The 21,178-nt window shown below is 41.3% G+C and overlaps 1 protein-coding gene across 2 annotated transcripts in view; it reads right to left on the reverse strand.

The window, feature by feature from the left end:
* Window positions 1-21,178, reverse strand: part of GABRB3 (gamma-aminobutyric acid type A receptor subunit beta3) — a 540,236-nt gene that overhangs the window by 79,151 nt on the left and 439,907 nt on the right. For both annotated transcript variants that reach the window (XM_077482772.1, XM_077482774.1), the window contains one exon: window positions 17,053-17,273. In XM_077482772.1, coding sequence (XP_077338898.1) covers window positions 17,053-17,273 — 221 coding nt within the window. The remainder of the gene's footprint in view (window positions 1-17,052; window positions 17,274-21,178) is intronic.

Below are 21,178 nucleotides of genomic sequence, written 5' to 3' on the forward strand. Positions count from 1 at the left end.
AGCACTGATTGCTGTATAACTGTCAATGTTCCCAAAATAGTGTCAAAAGTGTCCTATCTGTCCGCAGCAATGTCTCAGTCATGATAAAAATCGCAGATCGCCGTTATTACTAATAAAAAAATAATAATAATAAAAATACCATAAATCTATCCCCTATTTTGTAGGTGCTATAACTTTTGTGCAAACCAATCAATATACGCTTATTGTGTTTTTTTTTAACAAAAATATGTAGAAGAATACATATCGGCCTAAACTGAGGAAAACATTTTTTTTTTTAATTGGGATATTTATTATAGCAAACAGTAACAAATATTGTGTTTTTTTTCAAACGTGTCACTCTTCTTTTGTTTATTGCACAAGAAATAAAAACCGCAAAAGTGATCAATTACCATCAAAAGAAAGCTCTATTTGTGGGGGAAAAAATTATAAAATGTTTATTTGGGTGCAGTGTTGCATGACCGCGCAATTGTCATTCAAAATGTTACAGCGCTGGAAACTGAAAATTGGCCTGGGCAGGAAGGGGGTGAAAATGCCCTGTATTAAAGTGGTTAAGAATGCTAGAATGTGGAATGTTTTGATGTTTTGGTATAATATATTTTTCTTTGTCACTTTCACTTGTTACTCTCATCACACAAAAATCTTTACCCTAACTCACACAGGCGTCTTTACAAACCACAAACAATATCATTGCTGATGCAAGTTTAAAAGGAGTCGCCATTTTGTGTTTTTTATTATTTCCAAATAATCATAATTTGAGCCCAAAAAATGTTATGTGTACCAACATCAGAAATAAAAATGTAATTCCCAAAAATTAGAGGGTAACGTCACCATTCTACACTCACCCACCAAGAACCCCCAAATATCACAGAATAAATCAAGAAGAATAACTCTTGAGTAATGTAATTCCACCACCTTCATGTCCAAAGAAATGCAGAATATGTGTATTTATGTGTAGGAGATTTCCACATGTGGTGAATCTGCAGCTTAGAGGTTAGAAGTTTTGCTTAGCATCTCTGAGGGTCTGGGTTTGAATCCCAAACATGGGCGCTAAATGTAGAGAAGTTGTCTCATCTCCCTATGTTGTTAAACATAACTCCTGACTCAGGTCCTAAAACTATGTCTAACTGTAGTATTTATATGTAGGAGGGTTCTACCACCATTGTAAATCTTGCCAGATACACTATCTAACCAAAAGTATTGGGACACCTGACTTTACAGACACATGCACTTTAATGGCAGCTCAGTCTTAGTTTGTATGGTTAAAATTTTATTTGGCCTGCCTATAACAGCTTCTAGGAAGGCTGTCCACAAGGTTTAGTGTGTCTATGGGAATGTTTGACCATTTTTCCAGAAGCGCATTTGTGAAGTCAGGCACTGATGTTCGATGAGAAGGCCTGGCTCGCAGTCTCTGCTTTAATTCAGCCAAAAGATGTTCTATTGGGTTGAGGTCAAGTTTCTCCACCCCAAACTCCCTCATCATGTCTTTATGGACCTTGCTTTGTGCACTTGTGTGCAGTCATGTTGGAATAGGAAGGGGCCATCCCCATACTTAGGAGAATTATTTTAAAAAAATGGATTAGTTAAACCCCTAAGTGCTTGTTTTTACCAATAATATTCCTTTAGACGGGCTTTGAAAATTTACAAACAAAACAATTTATAAATTTAGATGAAAGGTTTAGCACTAGGAAACCCTTTTTGAAAGATAAAAAGTGCATTTTATATACAACTATGTAGATCGGAACAAAATGAGGCACAAATGAAGAGGAAAGAGGGACTGAGGGACTTTGTTCCAAATCAGGGACAGTTTGAACCTATGCGATTTCAATAGACATATGTTCAGAAAGTGCACTGATGTCTCTGAGATCCCTTGCAAAGTCGGGCTGAGGCCCTATTCATACTGGTGCGACTTTTCCTGCAACTTTGGACATCAGAGTCGCATGACAAGTCATACCCCATGATTTTCAATGAGTACCATTTATATCTGTACGACTTCAAGTCACACCGACTTCAATGAAGTCTCTGTACTACTTTGGTCATTGATGTGAGTTGAGGTCCATAGACCTCAAGTTTACACTGGCATTTACTGAAATTGCGGCTAAATTGATTGTGGCAAAATCGCAGCAAAATTGTGCAACTCCTGCATCCATAAATTTCAAGATTACACAGGCATTGCTTAAAGTCGCATCAAAAACGTGGCAAAAAAGCATTACAAAATTGTGCGAATTTCAGTTTGCACAAGTGTGAAAGGGGCCTAAGTCACTGTGCTGATTACTATTATACCTAGAATATAAAGTAGTTCCACCATCAAACATTAGTAAACTTATGTTCTCAATATAATTGTGCTCAAATGGCTGAAAATCACACAGATGGTATCACCTACTGAAAGCTTGCATTGTACTCAGCAGCATATGCTGAAAAGAGGCGAATGCCTATTAGCCAATGCCACCTCAGCATAAGCATGGTTGATACAATGATAATATGAAATACAAAACATTATTGTATAGGATCAAACATTAGTAAATGTATTTTCTATGTAGGTTTGGGCTCATCTCTGTAGCATAGTGGTGTATGCCCTGCTACCTTCAAAAGTTCAAGCCATGAGTTCAAATCACTGACAGTATCACCTCCTAAACATGTGCATTGTACGCACAGCATACTTAGTCAATGCACATCAGTTTGGTTTATTTCATAATTTTAACTCAAATGCATGCAATGGTATGTAATTATTCAATAATATTATGGTGTGGAATTCCAAAAATCAAGGAAAAATATGTCATAGGGTGCCCCCCCCCCCCCCAGTACATACCAGGCTCCTAAGTCTGGTATGGACTTTAAGGGGAACCCCACACCAAAATTTAAAAAAATGACATGGGGCTTCCCCAAAATCCATACCAGACCCTTATCCGAGTATGTAGCCTGGAGGTCAGGATAGGGGGGGATGAGCGAGCACCCCCCTCTTGAACTGTTTCAGGCCACATACCCTTAAGATGGGGAGGGTGCTTTGGGCCCCCAAAAGCACCTTGTCCCTATGTTGAGGGGGACAAGGGCCTCATTCCGACAACCCTGGCCGGTGGTTTTCAGGATCTGCAGGCAGGGTTGTTTATCAGAATCTGGAAGCCCCCTTTAACAAGAGGGTCCCAGATCCTGCTGCCCTATGTAAATGAGTATGGGGTACATCATACCCCTACCCGTTCACCAAAAAAAGCAGTGAAATGTAAAAAAAAACAATAGCCGGTTTTTGACAAGTCCTTTATTGTAAAATAACTCCGAGCCATCTTCCCTGAGCCATCTTCTCCTGTCGCTGTCTCTTCCATCGCCATCCTCTCCCCGAGCTGCCTCTCCTGCTGTCACCTTCTCCTCCATCTGCTGTGTTCTTCCGTGCCGTCGGTTACCCAGTAAGAGAAAAAAAGACGCTCTTTATCTCTGGCAGTCTTCCTCTGCTGTGTTGTCACCCGCTGTGTGGCGTCTCTTACATAGCCATGGGGTGGGCTCTCTCTCAGATGGCCATGGAAGACCGCCACAGAAGAAGACTGTTTTTTTTTAATAGCGGGCAACTGGCTGCATGGAAGAACACAGCAGCAGGAGAGGCGGCTTAGGCAGATTACAGCTCGGGTAGAAGAAACATAAAACACTAGTAAATGTATTTTCTATGTATAATTGTGCTAAGCCCAATAGGCTAGTGGTCAGCGCTCTTACCTTGAAGGACTCATGGTTTCAAATCTCACAGAGGGATACTAAAAGATTGCATTGGTGAAAAAAAGGCGAATGACTATTAACCAATTAGCCAAAGCAGCATATGCTGAAAATAGGTGAATGCCAATTAGCCAATGCGCATTAGTTTGGTTGATTCTATTATATTAACTCTTCAAATGCATGCAATGGTATGTAAGTATTCAATAATATTATGGTGTGGAATTCCAAACATCACACACTATTTAACGGGCAGTTTACATTTCTTTGTTTATTTTAATTTGCTTGTGCACTGAAAAATAAACACAGCTGGTTGGCTGGGATTTGAACTCATACCTTGAGTGCTGTGGAGACATCTGAGCAGACCACCAAGCCATTGTGCTAAGTATGCTGAGACCTGCATAATAGTGTAGTATGATTAAAGAATGAACATAAATAATTACCGCTTTATAATCACCTAAATTTAAAAAAAACATGAAAAAAACAACATACAACAAATAGGTAACCTACATTTTCACTACATGTAACTTTACAGAATAGCAGACATTACTCTGTAATAATCATTCATAACTGCATTCGTTAGCAAAAAGAAGGAAAAAACTAGGAATACTAAATGCAATATACATCGATAGATGCACATGAGGTAGAGCACATCTCACATAAAAACATTTTTTTCACATACATGGATCATGGTTGCAGTGCAGTGCTATATAATAACTTAATAGAAGTTGTCATTTGCATATCCATGGAATCGGATATGTAAATTTCCAAATTTCTTAACGTATGTTCGGCGCTAATGGCGCTCTTTTTCATTTACACGTTCGCCTGTTGAAATCTTAATTGCCTAAAATGGGCGCTATTACATGTAATAGCGCCCAGTACTTCCTTGTGCTTTAGTAAATGACCCCCGATGCGGCAAATGATTGTGAAGTGGAAGGAAAATGATAAATGGTTTTCAACATTTTTTACAAATAAATATCCGAAAAGTGTGGCGTACATTTGTATTTAACCACCTTTTGCTGCAATTACAGCTGCAAGTCTTTTTGGGGATGTTCCTACCAGCTTTGCACATCTGGAGAGTGACATTTTTGCCCATTTTTCTTTGCAAAACAGATCAACCTCTGTCAGATCGGATGAAGAGCATCACAGCAATTTTCAAGTAATGCCAAAGATTCTTAACTGGATTTAGATCTGGACTTGGGCACATGAATATGCTTTGATCTAAACCATTCTATTGTAGCTCTGGCTGCATGTTTAGGGTCATTCTCCTGCTGGAATGTGAACCTCTGCCCCAGTTTCTAACCTTTGCAGATTCTAACAGCTTCTCTTCTAATGTCGCGTACACACAATCAGACTGTCTGGTGGACTTAGCCCGGCGGACAAACCGCCAGACTTTCCAAACGAGCGGACCTGCCCACACACAACCGGACTATGGCGGGAGTCCACCGTACTTTTGAAATGAACGGACTTGCCCACACACGGAGGAAAGTCCGTTCACTCCAGGTAGCCGGGACTAGCGAAGGAGGTCAATGTCGCCGCTTTCGTTGGCGAGATTGACACATCGCTGGCCCCGTCACCTGGTATGGACTTAAAGGGGAAGCCCTACGCTGAGAAAACGGCATGGGGGTCACCCCCCAAGTCCATATCAGACCCTTATCCAAGAGAAGAAGAGAAAGCGGCGATAGCGGCGGTGACAGAAGACCGGGCAACCGCTAGTAAAAGAGCTGGAAGAAGGAGCGGAGGCCCGGCAAGAAGAACCAAAGAGGGGGAGAAGACCCCCGAAGTTGGAAGAAGAGGCGGCGGCAACAGAAGACCGGGCCACCGCTAGTAAAAGAGCTAAAGGAAGAAAGCGGAGGCCCGGCAAGAAGAAATGAAGAGGGGGACAAGACCCCCGAATTCGGAAGAAGATCCCGGGCGGCGACGAAGAAGAAAGCCGGGCTCTTCCACTAGTAAAAGAGCTAGCAGAAGATAGTGAAGGAGTCTGGCGAGAAGACCCCCCAAGACGGAAGAAGACCCCCAGAGCTGTGCAATAAATTATTTTAAACCCTTGCGTGGTGTTTTTTTTTTTTTTACATTTTTTTCACCAGGTGAATGGGTAGGGGTACATTGTACCCCATACTCATTCACATAGGGTGGGGGGTCGGTATATGGGGGCCCCCTTATTAAAGGAGGCTCCCAGATTCCGATCAGGCCCCCACCCGCAGACCCTGACAACCAATGGCCAGGGTTGTCGGGAAGAGGCCCTTGTCTTCATCAACATGGGGACAAGGTGCTTTGGGGTGAGGGTCGCAGGGCCCTCCTTCCCCAAAGCACCCCCCATGTTGAGGGCCTGGTACGGCTCAGCAGGGGGGGGGGGGGCGCTCGCTCGTCCCCACCCCCTTTGCTGACCGGCCGGGTTGCGTGCTCGGATAAGGGTCTAATATGGACCTTGGGGGGACCCCCACACCGTTTTTCGGCGTAGGGCTTCCCCTTTAAATTCATACCAGGTGAAGGCGGCGACATTGACCTCCTTCGATAGTCCTGGCTACCTGGAGACATTTTCCTCTGTGTGCGGGAAAGTCTGTTCATTTCAAAAGTCCGGCGGATTCACAGACGGACAGATATTCTGCCGGACTCGCAGTCAAAACTACTTTCTAAGTGCGCTGGACTTTTGGGGAAAAAAAGTACGCCGGAGCCCACACACGCCGGATAGTCTGATCGTGTGTACGCAGCATAAGATTGTCCTGTATTTGTCTTCATCCTTCTTCCCATCAACTCTGAAAAGCTTCTCTGTCCCTGCTGAAGAAAAGCATCCCCACAACATGCTACCACCATCATGTTTCACAGTGGGGATGATGTATGTGCAGTGTTAGTTTTTCGGCCACACATAGCGTTTTGCTTTTAGGCCAAAAAAGTAACATTTTGGTCTCATGTGACCAAAGCACCTTCTTCCACGTGTTTGCTGTGTCCCCTACATGGCTTCTCACCAAACTGCAAACGGGACTTCCTATGGCTTTCTTTCAACAATTGCTTTCTTCTTGCTACTCTTCCATAAAGGTCAGATTTGTGGAGTGCAGGAATAATAGCTGTTCTGTGGACAGATTCTCTGGATCTCTGCAGCTCCTCCAGAGTTACCATGTAACTGTCTGCTTCTCTGATTAATGCTCTCCTTGCCAAGCAGGTCAGTTTAGGTGGACGGCCATGTCTTGGTAGGCTTGCAGTTGTGCCATACTCTTTCCATTTTCGGATGATGGATTGAACAGTGCTCCTTGAGCTGTTCAAAGCTTGGGATATTTTTTTTATAACCTAACCCTGCTTTAAACTTTTCCACAACTTTATCCCTGGCCTGTCCGGTGTGTTCCTTGGCATTCATGATGCTGTTTGTTCACTAAGGTTTTCTAACAAACCTCTGAGGGCTTCACAGAACAGCTGTATGTATACTGACATCAAACTACACACAGGTGGACTCTTTTTACTTTTTACTAATTAGGTGACTTCTGAAGGCAATTGGTTCCACTAGAGTTTAGTTAGGGGTGTTAGAGTAAAGGAGACTTTACACCATACTACGTCAGATATTTATGTGTAAAACATTTTTTTAAACAATTTATAATTTTCAATTACAGTTGTATGCAAAAGTTTAGGAACACCTGACAATTTCCATGATTGTCATTTATAAATATTTGGGTGTTTGGATCAGCAATTTCATTTTGATCAAATAACTGAAGGACACAGTAATATTTCAGTAGTGAAATTAGGTTTATTGGATTAACAGAAAATGCACAATATGCATCAAAACAAAATTAGACAGGTGCATAAATTTGGGCACCCCAAGAAAAATGACATCAATATTTAGTAGAGCCTCCTTTAGCAGAAATAACAGCCTCTAGATGCTTCCTATAGCCTGTAATGAGTGTCTGGATTCTGGATGAATGTATTTTGGACTATTCCTCCTTGCAAAACATCTCCAGTTCAGTTAGGTTTGATGGTTGCTGAGCATGGACAGCCGGCCGCTTCAGATCAGCCCACAGATGTTCAATGATATTCAGGTCTGGGGACTGGGGAACATTATATTTGTTCCTCTACATAAATGCCCAAGTAGATTTTGAGCCGTGTTTTGGGTCGTTGTCTTGTTGAAATATCCAGCCCCGACGTAACTTTAACTTTGTGACTGATTCCTCAACATTATTCTCAAGAATCTGCTGATATTGAGTGGAATCCATGTGACCCTCCGTGGGCTGTTTCATCTTTGCCTCTCCAATATTTTATGTGGCCTGCAACTTCTGGCCTTAACAAGAACTGTGCCTGTGGTCTTCCATTTCCTCACTATGTTCCTCACAGTGGACACTGACAGATTATATCTTTGCGATAACATTTTGTAGCCTTCCCCTAAACCATAATGTAGAACAATCTTTGTTTTTAGGTCATTTGAGAGTTGTTTTGATGCCCCCATGTTGCCACTCTACAGAGGAGAGTCAAAGAGAACAACAACTTGCAATTGGCCACCTTAAATACCTTTTCTCATGATTGGATGCACTTGTCTATGAATTTCAAGGCTTAATGAGCTCACCAAACCAATTGTGTGTTCCAGTTAATCAGTGCTAAGTACTTACAGGTATTCAAATCAACAAAATGACAAGGGTGCTAAAATGTATGCACCTGTCTAAATTCGTTTTGATGCATATTGCACATTTTATGTTAATCCAATAAACCTCACTTCACTACTGAAATATTACTGTGTCCTTCAGTTATTTGATAGATCAAAATGAAATTGTTGATCCAAACACCCAAATATTTATAAATGACAATCATGGAAATTGTCAGGGGTTCCTAAACGTTTGCATACAACTGTATGTGCCACTCCGGGCTAGTCTATCACATACAATCCCAATAAAATACATTTATGTTTTTGGTTGTAACATGACAAAATGTGGAAAGTTTCAAGGGGTTTGGACACTTTTTCAAGGTATAATAAAGGTGAACTTGAGCCTTAACAACTTGGCAAAATTGATTAGCAGAGCAGATAGAGATCTCCTCAGTTATAGTAACAGAATGATGGGGTTTTCCACATGAAATTCAGTTTAAAATCTTGAGTGTTATCACATAGTCTGTGTCTAGTATTATGACAATTCGATAGGTGTCTGGCTCCAGCTGCCACTGATATGGTAGGTCCATTAGATCACATACAGCATATACATAGATAACTTGCTAACAGTGATAGATTCAGTTATCTCCTTAAATCCAACCCTCCTTGACAGCATCAGGAAACAATAGATTTGTTTATAGGTGATATACAGACACGTTTGAAATGATGACAGAATTAAGTGAAGAGACAAATACTGTCTTAGGAGAGGTAACAATAGGAACATGATAAATTTCACCGCATATTGAAAACAGCTAGTGGGGAGTCCCAGAGCAATTAAAATTCAACAAAAGAGTAATGAACCACAGCCAAATGTTAACCTTTTGAACACAGGTTTCTGTCAGCTCTTAGGAATCCCACGTGCCATTCCATAACTCTTTTGTCAGTCAGTTGTGACACAGTGAATATATAATGAAGCATGCTCTTTCCTTATTTACCAGTGAGATAAATATGTATCAATCACACTATGCCGTTTAAAATAATGAAGAGTGGAATCATTTATAACATCTATGCATTATCACGTGAGACCTAGGAATCAAGAGGACTGACATCTAAAGCTGGGCAGCTCCATTACTTTATCTACCAATCTGTTTTTTTTTGTTTCTGTCCTGTGTGAAAATAAAGGATGACTAGAGATGAGTAATCTGAATTGTGTGAATTTGCCCATTTTATGGCAACCTAGTGAAAATCCGATTTTATTTGCCCACTGTCATTAATATTATAAGCACATGTCGGCTGTGTTTCTAATAAGCAAACTATAACTAGTGACTAATATTTGAAAGAAAAAACATTGCAGAATAAAGTTTAACCCATTTCTGACCAGTGACGTACTGGTACTTTGCTAGATTGGAAGGGTGATATCTTGGTCATCACTGCAGCAATGATCAAGATATCATGTTTTGGAACTGGCGATTCCCTTCAATTGAAAAGTAATCCTAGCAGCTAAGAAGCCACTGGGTTACTTTTATCCCTTGTACACACGGTCGGAGAATCCGTCGGAATGTGTCCTATCGGACCGTGTTGTCCGTCGGTCCCAATTTTCCAACATGTTGGAAATATTTCCCGACCAACTGTTTGGATCGGACATACTCCAATCATGTGTAGAGAATTTTGATCGGACCAAGTGCCACGCATGCTCAGATCAAATTCCTACATCAAAGCTATTGGCTACTTGCCTGAACGTAGTCCCATCATAATGAAATTACGTCATCACGTTCTGAATGATCGGATTTTTCGACAACTTAGTCCGACCGTGTGTATGCAACAGTTTCGGACAAGATTCGATGGACAAAATCCGATGGATTTGGTTGTCGAAATCTCCGACCGTGTGTACAGGGGCTTACAGGTGGCCGATCAGGTGATAACCCCATCCAGCCATTGCCACCACCTTTACTGGGCCCCCCCATGTGATCAGGGAGCCTGATAAGGACGTGACTGGCTGCATCTGGTTCCTGTGAACGTTGTTCTTCCCACTGTAGGATGTCAGAAACCAGAAGCACTTCTTGCTTGGGTCTTATCTAAACAAGCTGTTACTGGCTTGAACAAGCATCTGATCAAACTGATCTTGGTTTGTTCAGATGCAATGGTGGGCAGAGGAGATCCCAGATCTTGCCATAAAGAGGCCCATGCTATCACAAGGGATGCTGTTCATCCATTTTAATAGCAAAAAAAAAAAAAAACATTTAAAGATACAGTGTAAATGAAAAAATAAAAATAAAAGAAATAATAAAATAACATTTTAAAGTGCCACGCCCCCCATGCTCTCATGAAATAAAAGAAATAATAAAATAAAATATTAAAGTGACACTGCCCTTCCATGCTCTCACGCAAAGACATCAACCCTGGGGGCCTTTGCATGAGAGCATGGGAGGACGGTGGCACTTTAACATTTTCTTGTATTATTTATTTTATTAGCGTGAGAGCATGGGGGGGGGGGGGTCGCACTTTAACATTTTCTTTTATTATTTCTTTTATTTAAATTTTTTAATTTACACTGTATCTTTAAATTTTTTCTTTTAGCTCTTTTATTGCTATTAAAACTGATGAAAAACATCCTTTGTGATAGCATGCGCCTCTTTATGGAGAGATATGGGGTCTATTAGACGCCAGATCTCTCCTTTGCCCACCGATGCATCTGAACAAACCAAGATCAGTTTGGTCAGATGCTTGTTCAAGCCAGTAACAGCTTGTTTAGATAAGACCAAAACAAGAAGTGCTTTTGGTTTCTGACAGCACACAGTGGGAGGAACAACATCAGTTCCTTTCATATAGGAGAACAACCCAATGCATACATTTACTATAAGATTGGTCTTCCGTGGGAAATACTATTAGAAAAACATCAGCAGGAGTGTGCTAGATCCATGCACCAAACTCACCATGATCTAAAACATAGTTTTTATTTCACAGCTACATAAACAGCTATATAAAAAACCATAATATGAGAAATAAAAGGAAGTCACAATAAACTGCAAGGTGTGTGACCTTATAGGGCAATGTATACAATTGCATATAGTATAGAGAGATAAACTCAGTATCTCAAAAAACAGCAGATATACTTTTAGCTGTTGTTGATCAATCTTATTGTATGAGCGGAGATGTATATAGGATAGGGCCACTATTGTTGCTATTGTTCTTCCCCAGTATAATATGGCACTCAGGTACTCCCTACTTCCATGGTCAGCTACCATCTAGAGCAGTGGCCATCAACCCTGTCCTCAGGGCCCACTAACAGGCCAGGTTTTATGTATTACCTTGGAGAGATGCAGACTAGAATAATGCAATCACTGAGCAGAAAATAATATCACCTGTGATGTATTTCAGTTATCTTGCAAACCTGGCCTGTTATTGGGCCTTGAGGACAGGGTTGATGACCACTGATCTAGAGTTTGTAGATGCTTTCAATACTGAATATCATCCAAGAGCAATCTATATGTAGAACATCAGCTGTTAAGGAAGACTGGAATGCCCACAGCAATGATTAGATAAACTCTATGTTAGGGTTAGCACTGGAGAGTGGTGAGTTACTGTCCAAAGTCCAACACTGCCTGAAATTTTTTTTCATAAATGCTATTGGCACGGCACCCTATAGAATGACTAGTTGATAGTCCCTGCTGTCTATAGAGTCATTTCCCTGTCAGTGTCACTGCCTATATATTTGAAGGCACATCTCATCATTTAGTCAGATCAGTAAATAATGCCTGGGTCATAGTTACTATTTAAATTTTTTCGAAGAAGACTAAATTAGGAAGGACACAAATAGTGAACTGCAGCTATTAAAGTCTTTACTTATCATGCTAAAAGGCAACTATTGTGCCTGTTGAAGATAGGTGTCCCCTAACACTGAAAAAACAAAGCGAAAATGTAGATATGAACAAGCACGGTGAATCATACAAATATTGTGTGAAATACTTTGTTTTATGTTTGAAATTGCTGATTCATACATACAAACAACAGTTGTTCGCCACAAATAATGACTTTTGACAAGGGTAATGATAAACATATAACACGATAACAAGAAAGAAATATTTCCTGACAATTGAAATATGCTTTTATGAGAACAAGGTGCAACCTTGATATTGTTATACCAATGAAACACGCAACATTAAGATACTGTCACTTCAAATATATTTTCAATAGACTTTTTAGAAAATAATGGATGCATAAAGGTTACCAGACCAACAAGCTATGCATTTAGATGGTTAATGGAAGAGCAATGTAGTAACTGGGTGACTTCATGAGCTTTCACAGAGGTTAAACGTGTAAAGTTATTTGAAAGGTTTCCATTTGTTACAACTGCCTCATACAGGGTCACAATGAAATACTCAAAAAATGACGCAATGATACTTGAAGTCACACAGAAGAGCTTTAAAGGATTTGTCAATTCTGAATTATCTGGTTAAAGTTCACTTCTAAAATTCTTACCACCTTTCTTATACTCCCATTGAGTATCAAGCTGTAAGACCACCCTATCTCCTAACTGAGCTTGGCGCTAATTATTCTTTATATAAAAGTACACTTATTTCCCTATACTTTGCACTTTGAGCATAGAATATAGTTGCCTATAGTCAGATGTCTGGAGATCGTCACTGTCAGGGTACCAATAGCAAGAGGACTCTAGGACCCAGCATCTGTCAGGGCAGGAGAAGGGCTCTAGGACCCAGCAGCTTTGCCTGAGACTTTTCTGCAAGCAAGTCTGCAGGTGACCTGTGCTTCTTTGGGCCTTACTCCTCCTGTCTCTCCCGCAAGGGAATCTGGAATTGAGCTGCAAGGAAAGCCCTCTCTCCATTGGCTTCCAGCACTTTGGTACCTAATAGTCCCTCTACAGCATTCCAAATGCTGGCCAGACTTTAACTGAAATCTTCGAACATTTATTGGTCATAGAGAGTGGCAGTAAAGATCAGGGGTTTTCTGAAGATTTAGCATAGGTAAAGAGGTTTCCATTCCTTTTGGGGAAAGCCATACATGAGCCTGTTGTCTCTGCAAGTACAGATTAAAAGATGTGTGCAGAATTTAATCAGATGTTGATGTCTGAAGCATGGCAAGCAGCATATTGATGGACCCTGGATAGTGCCTCTGGTAAAATATGCTTTGGTCAGAATCAGTGGCGGCCCGCACAGTGTACCGCCCCCCCGCCAACCATGCGCCATGAAAACGGACGCATGGAATTCCTTTGGCGGGGGTGGTATATTTTGAAGCACCTGTTTATAGCCAGAGGCTCTAATAGGCTTCAAAATAGGGTGGGCTCTGCACCCTGATCCCACCCAATTGTGTGACAATAGTGAATACATTTTTGCTATTTTCAGACTAACCTTCCTCCTGGCCAATCAGGAAGCAGGATGTCAGACCTGCTTCCTGATTGGCCAAAGCACCAGGTCACCCTATTGGGTGGCTGGCGCTTAGGAATAAGAGCGAGGAGACTCTCGCTGGAGCGGAGGTCACCACCGCTCTGAGAGATATGTCCCCTTGGTTGAGTCAGCTGCATCTCCCGTGCAGATCGCGACTCTGGCACCCCCCCTCCAGGCGCCAGAGCCATGATCCACACACGGGGGGCCAGAGCCACAATCTGCACGTGGGGGGCTGCTTTTGATGGGCAAGTGGCTGTGTTTGATGGGCACAAGTAGCTGCATTTGATGAGCGCAAGTGGCTGCATATGATGGGCACAAGTGGCTGCATATGATGGGCACAAGTGGCTGCAATTGGGGGGGGTTCAGTATTTTTTAGTTTGTTTGCACCCCCCCAAAAATTTTGAGCACCAGCCGCCACTGGTCAGAATGCTGGGACTGGGGAGTAAGGAGAAATGTATAAGCGTTTCAGAAGAGGACTAATCATTCAAATGGCATGTGTACTTTTATATACACTATATTACCTAAAGTATTGAGACGTCTGCTTTTAAACGCACATCACCTTTAATGGCATCCCAATCATAGTATGTAGGGTTCAGTATTGAGTTGGCCTACCTTTTGAAGCTTAAAGGTGTTCTATTTGGTTAAGGTCAAGACTCTGTGCAGGCACGTAGTTAAGTTCCTCCACCCCAAACTCACTCATCCATGTCTTTATGGACCTTGCTTTGTGCACTGGTCCAAATCATTTGGTGGAGGGGGAATTATAGTATGGGATTGTTTTTCAGGGGTTGGGCTTAGCCCCTTAGTTTCAGTGAAGAGAACTCTTAGTGCCCGTTCACACTACCGCGACTTGTCAGGCGACTTAGCCGCTTGACAAGTCGCGTTCCGTTCTGTACTATGGAACTGTTCTCATAGGAGCGACTCAAGTCGCTCCGACTTAGAAAAAGGTTCCTGTTTTTTTTTGGGGCGACATCAGGCGACTTGCATTGACTTCTATACAGAAGTCATTTTGCAAGTCGCCGCTGAAGTCGTGTGCAGGTCGCGTCTGTGAGTCGCGCTGCAAGTCGTGTCGCCCCTGTGTGAACGGGCACTTAAGGCACCAGCATACCAAGAAATTTTGGACAATTTCATGCTCCTAACTTTGTGGGAACAGTTTGGGGGGGGGGCCCTTCCTGCTCCAACATGACTGTGCACCAATGCACAAACGAGGTCCATAAAGACATGAGTATCGAGTTTGGAGTGGAGGAACTTGACTGGCCTCCACAAACTCCTGACCTCAACCCGATAGAACACCTTTGGGAAGAATCAGAAAGGAGACTGCAATCCAGGCCTTCTCGTCCACATCAGTGCCTGACCTCACAAATACGCTTCTGGAAGAATGGTCAAACATTACCATAGACACACTCCTAAACCTTGTGGACAGCCTTCCCAGAAGAGTTTAAGCTGTTACAGCTGCAAGACTGGGATGCCATTAACTTTCATGTGCGTGTAAAGACAGGCATCCCAATACTAAAAATAAAAAACTGAGCTGAGGCAAGAGTTTGATAGTCTAACAGCCTGCCAGGTAATTAATACAAAGCTGAAATTACCTTTAGTGTTAAAAATAATAATAATACAAAACTTGCTAGGATTTGTTGCAGAATAAAATCAGTGGGGTTAATTTTCTAGGGCTATAGAGTGCAAAATCTGGTGCAGCTCTGCATAGAAATCAATCAGCTTTTTGTCAAAACTTAAAGTGATATTAAAGGCTGAATTAAAAAAACAAAAACAAATGTGTTATAGTTACCTGCTCTGTGTAATGGTTTTGCACAGAGCAGCTATGATCCTCCCCTTCCCAGGTCCCCTGCTCATGCCCCTCCCTTGCTGCTGAAGCAGCTTGCTATGAGCGGCTGGCTCCCGAGCCACTCCATTTCCATTCACACACAGAGCCCCGGCTTGGCCTCACCCACTCTCTCTCTTCATTGGCTCACTGACTGTGATTGTCAAAGAAGAGGGAGAGTCCCCAGAGATCCAAGGCTCTTGTGCACATCGCTGGATTACAATGGGGCTCAGGTGAGTGTTGGGGAGGCTGGGAGGGCTGCTGGACAGAGAAGGTTTTTTACCTTCATGCATAGAAGATCATACAGCTTAGTGGCTTTGTGTACAATTTTGCCATGCTTTGATTAAACAAAGATGCCAGTGCTAAAGAGGGAGCTTGCAGACATCACACGACTAGAGGGTAGGTAATTCCTGCGGACATTAAATTATAGATAAGGCATTACTGTTAAAACTATTCATTGATTTTGTGGAGATTTAGACTATTATTACGTTACAATACATATTAATACTGATTACAATAGTTCATTAACTGCTTCCCGACCGGCGCACACCGATGTACGACGGCAGAATGGCACGGGCAAGCAAATGGGCGTACAGGTACGTCCCTTTGAATTTGCTGCCGTGCCATCGCCGGTTGGGACCCCCGTGAGTCCAACCGTGGGTTCCGCAGACTCGATCGCCACAGGAATAGCTGCAATTGTCTCACAGGGAGGAAGAACGGGGAGATGCTGATGTAAACAGCATCTCCTCGTTCTGCCTAACAACAAGTGACACTGATCTCTGCTCCCTGTGATTGGAGTAGAGATCAGTGATCTGTAAAACACAGCCACGCCCCCACAGTTAGAAACATGCCCCTAGGACACACTTAACCCCTACACTGCCACCTCCTGGTTAACCCCTTCACTGCCAGCGTCATTTACACAGGAATCAGTGCATTTGTATAGCACTGATTGCTGTATAAATGACAACGGTCCCAAAAATGTGTCAAAAATGTTCGATGTGTCCGCCATAATGTCGCAGTCACAATAAAAATCGCTGATTGCTGCCATTACTAGTAAAAAAATAATTATTAATAAAAATGGCATAAAACTATCCCCTATTTTGTAAACGCTATAACTTTTGCGCCAACCAATCAATAATCGCTTATTGCGATTTTTTTACTAAAAATATGTAGAAGAATACGTATTGGCCTAAACTCAGGAGAAAAAATGTTTTTTTATATATTTTTGGGGATATTTATTATAGCAAAAAGTAAAAAATAATGTTTTTTTTTGTTTATAGTGCAAAAAATAAAAACCGTGATCAAATACCACCAAAAGAAAGCTCTATTTGTGAGAAAAAAAGGGCATCAATTTTGTTTGGGAGCCACATCGCACGACCGCAAAATTGTCAGTTAAAGCGATGCAGTGCTGAATCGCAAAAAGTGCTCTGGTCTTAAGCCAGCAAATTGGTACGGTCTGAAAGTGGTTAAGAAAATTGTCCTATATTCAACAAGTATTAATAAGAATACCATCATAGCAAACTAAAAATAAATATATACAGAAATGTAATAAATACATCTAAAATCTTCAGTAATTCACTCACCTTAGGCCATATAAAACTGTCCCATCTGGATGGAGGCGGATCATACGGTTTTTTACTGTAACCCCATGAACAAAAGACTTTTTGTCATTTAGAAAATACGTGTCAGGAACCCACAGCTGATCTGCCACTCGGTTGTCAAGAGTGAGGTTAAGTGGGATTCCGGTATACGCTAATCTCTTGTCTCTCCAGTACTGCTGGAAATACATTGTCAGAGTATAGTCCTGTAAAGAGAAAATATACAATTGAGTAAATGCTTTCTTGTGATTTATACCTTCTAGTTCTCTAGATGATATACATTTTCCTAAATTTGGGAAAAGTCAAGTCACTGTAAGGCCAACATTATCCATATATTGCTTTTCACAGGTACCCATAAAACCATCATTTGATGTTATTACAAAAGGTAGGACAAAAGGGGCAAAAACATTCCATTTGGAGGTACAATAAATCACATCATATTTCCCCAAAAAAAAAAAAAAAAAAAGTGTTAGACTTGCTGATATACATTTCTACATCCAACTGGTTTTGGGGTTGATTTACTAAAGGTAACTAGACTGTGCACTTTGCACATGCAGTTGCTCCGTAGCTTAGTAAATGGGGATAAGTTTGGCTGACTGACATTTACACAAAAAATGCATTCTTTTTTTATTTTCCTTGCATGTGATTGGGTATTCTTTGCAAAGTTAAGATTTACCTAATTTACTAAGCTCTGTAGCACCTGCACTTGCAAAGTGTACTGTCAATTTGCCTTTAGTAAAATAGCCCCTCTGAGTCATATATTTGCCCAATGTAATTCTTTATTATTTGAAGTACGGTGATGTGTAATTTGTAGATGCTTTACATAATAACAGTTATTAACGAAAGAGTAATAATAAAATTTGATAATAATTATAACCATATAACACAAATATAGTTTCACATGTACAAACATAAATCAGTATATAAAGCAGTGGGGCATGGGCTAGAGCTACTGTGAAGCCACACATATTTAGTTCTTAAAACTGACAGGCAAATGTGTAAAACCACCATTTCTGTATTTGACAAAAATCTTTACATATCGTTTTTTAATACAGGCATACCCCACTTTTAAGTCCACAATGGGGTTTATTTACTAATGCTGGAGAGTGCAAAATCAGGCTCACTTCTGCTTAGAAACCAAGGAGCTTCCAGGTTTTATTACAAAGCTTAATTGAACAAGCTGGGGTTAGAAGCTCATTGGTTTCTATGCAGAAGTGAGCCTGATTTTGCACTTTCCAGCTTTAGTAAATAAACCCCGTTGTGTACTTAAAAGTGGGGTATGCCTGTACAGCTACTATAAGCTTTGGAAAACTATATTGATAACTATTTTATAACTATATTTATATTAGCTTCCTAAAATTGAATGCAAGCTAAAAAGGCCAGCATGGTGGACATATTGGGGTTGATTCACTAAAGGCAAATCCACTTTGCACTGTAAGTGCACTTGGAAGTGCAGTTGCTTTAGATCTGAGGGGAAGATCTGAAATGAGGAGAAGCTCTGCTGATTTTTTTTTATCCAATCATGTGCAAGCAAAAATGCTGTTTTTTATTTTCCTTGCATGTCCCCCTCAGATCTACAGTGACTACACTTACAAGTGCACTTGTAGTGCAAAGTTGAGTTGCCTTTAGTAAATAAATCCCAATGTGTTATTCCCTGTACACACGGTCGGACTTTCCGACGGAAAATGTGTGATCGGATCTTGTTGTCAGGAAATCCGATCATGTGTGGGCTCCGTCTGACTTTTTCTGTCGGAATTTCCAAGACACAAAGTTTGAGAGCAGGATCTAAAATTTTCCCACAACAAAATCCGATCGTTTAAATTCCTATCGCGTGTAGACAAAGTGTGCTCAGAATAAATTACGAGACAAAAGCTATTGGCTACTGCCCTCTTTATAGTCCCATCGTACGTGTTCTATGTCAATGCGCGGATTTTCCGACAACTTTGTGCGACCGTGTGTATGCAAGACAAGTTTGGGCCAAAATCGGTTGGAAAAAATCTGACGGATTTTGTTGTTGGAATGTCCAACTGTATGTACTGTTTTTTTTAGGCCCTGTAATAGTTGCCAAATGCTTATCAAATCATTATTTTCACAAAAAGTGCAGCAAAGCCATGTTCACATGGGGCATACTAAAGCATACGTCCATGCAAGGCCATGCTTGCCCGCACAGGGATGCACAGTTGTTCCTTTTCATGTCAATTGAGAAGCATTGGCTGCATAAACATAGCATCAGTTCTCAATTTGACATCCATGTGGCTGCAGGTGCTTGGTCCCAAAAGCAGACAGTGTGAGTTCAGGGACATGCACCCACACAGATGTTATATTGAGTGTCTGTGCAAATGACAAGAGTGGCACTGCCTGCACAGGGATGCATGGAACGCCTATGCATCCCTGTGTGGGTAAACATAGCCTTGCATGGGCATATGCTGTAGTATGCCCTGTGCGAATGAGACCTTGCTATGTAAAAAAAGTGAAAAAAGAAACAATTTTATTTTTAATATTTTTTAAAAAATTTGAGGATGAAGGGTCTTTGTGAAATATCAGATGTCTAAACAGCACTGCAGATGAATGAAGTCTCTGTAGAGAAGCTTCATATTCATTCATAAACAAACACAGTTTACAATTCTTCAGTGATGAATAAACACAATACCAATTGCTCACTGTGTTCATTTAGGAAGGAGTAGGTAAACACAACATATTTACCACCCCCACACATAATCCTTAGGCCCCTAATCTTCCACCCCAGTGACACAACAGCTGCAGCCGGGGGCAGGGAGTGTCGGGGGGTCAGTGGGGGGGGGGGGGTCAGAGCAGTGGGGGATCTATGTGCAAACTTATGAGGTGAGAGTTCTGTGAGCACTGAGGTGATTGGTGAAAGAACAGTGATCATTGGAATCTTCACAAAGAAGGATTATACACTTGCATTTGAATTGATCACTGGGACACTTTCTCAGTTCATTGAACATTTTGGTGTGGTTCATTATTGATTTATTTTAATATTCACCATTTGTTAATTATTGCTTAATGGTTATCAAGGTGCATGATTGATTGCACATTGAAGTAATAGAGGAATTGCGCAAGACCTCAGTATTACCATTAATACAGAAAAGTTCACACAGAAAAACATTTTGCCACGCAGGAGTTTGCACAATTAACACAAACATAAATAGCATTAGGCCTCTCTCTTAACAGCTCTACCGGTACTACTCAGGCCTTTTGCCTTGACCCTCCAGACCATCTAACACCACCCTTCAGTGCTCCTGTACAAGCTCTGTACCTTGGCTCTTTTCCAGCTCCTTGCTTCTCTGTCTCCAACTGCACTTGCGCTGTGCAGACATACACACTCTGGCTGCCCCATGCAGCCTCTCTGACACCTGGGGAACCCTCTGAGTCCTTCTGATCCCCATACAGAGCCCAGAACTATTGCCAGGCCCTAGATCCTAAAAAGCTGTGAACACCTGCACACTCTGCAAGCTGGTTTCTTTCAAGACCCAAACACAGGATTGGAGCACTTCAAAATATCCGAGCTCCAAACCCTGACTTGGAAATGACAAAACCCGGACAAAGATGAAAAAACACCTTTCTCAGCTCAGAACTGACATTTTGGAGCCCCACAAACTGTATTCTTGAGAACCCTGTGTTCCTCCTACGTTTTTACAGTGGCAGGGCCTTGCACTGTCACACAATGCAAAGTAAATAAATAAATACATTTGAAAATACCATACAACAGTGAGAAGGTCTTTTCAAGCAGCTTTAAGGACACCATTTCAAATATTCCTTTCCTTTAAATAACATGCTTTTTGGATTCCTTAAAGCTATATACAGTTGTACAGAACAGTACAACTTTCATGAACAGTCTCAAGGACGGTGTACACTGGCAGCACTTATTTGACTGTGGATTTTTTTTTATTTTTACAATTAGGCTTACATACAGAAGAACCAGAATTTTATTCATTTCAGTTTGAAAAAGGGTATTTTGTTTAACTGGTTTTATTAGTGACACATGCCTATTAATCATACATGCAATGGTAAAAGGCCTGCTTTGACTGGCAAATAGAAACTGGGCAGTAGTTTACTGAGGCTTGCCCTGTTCTCGCTGATGGAAAACTGT

The sequence above is a fragment of the Lithobates pipiens genome, unplaced genomic scaffold (genome assembly GCF_037356315.1).
Source record: "Lithobates pipiens isolate NorthernLeopardFrog02 unplaced genomic scaffold, aLitPip1_a1.2 Scaffold_16, whole genome shotgun sequence".
NCBI lineage: Eukaryota > Metazoa > Chordata > Amphibia > Anura > Ranidae > Lithobates > Lithobates pipiens.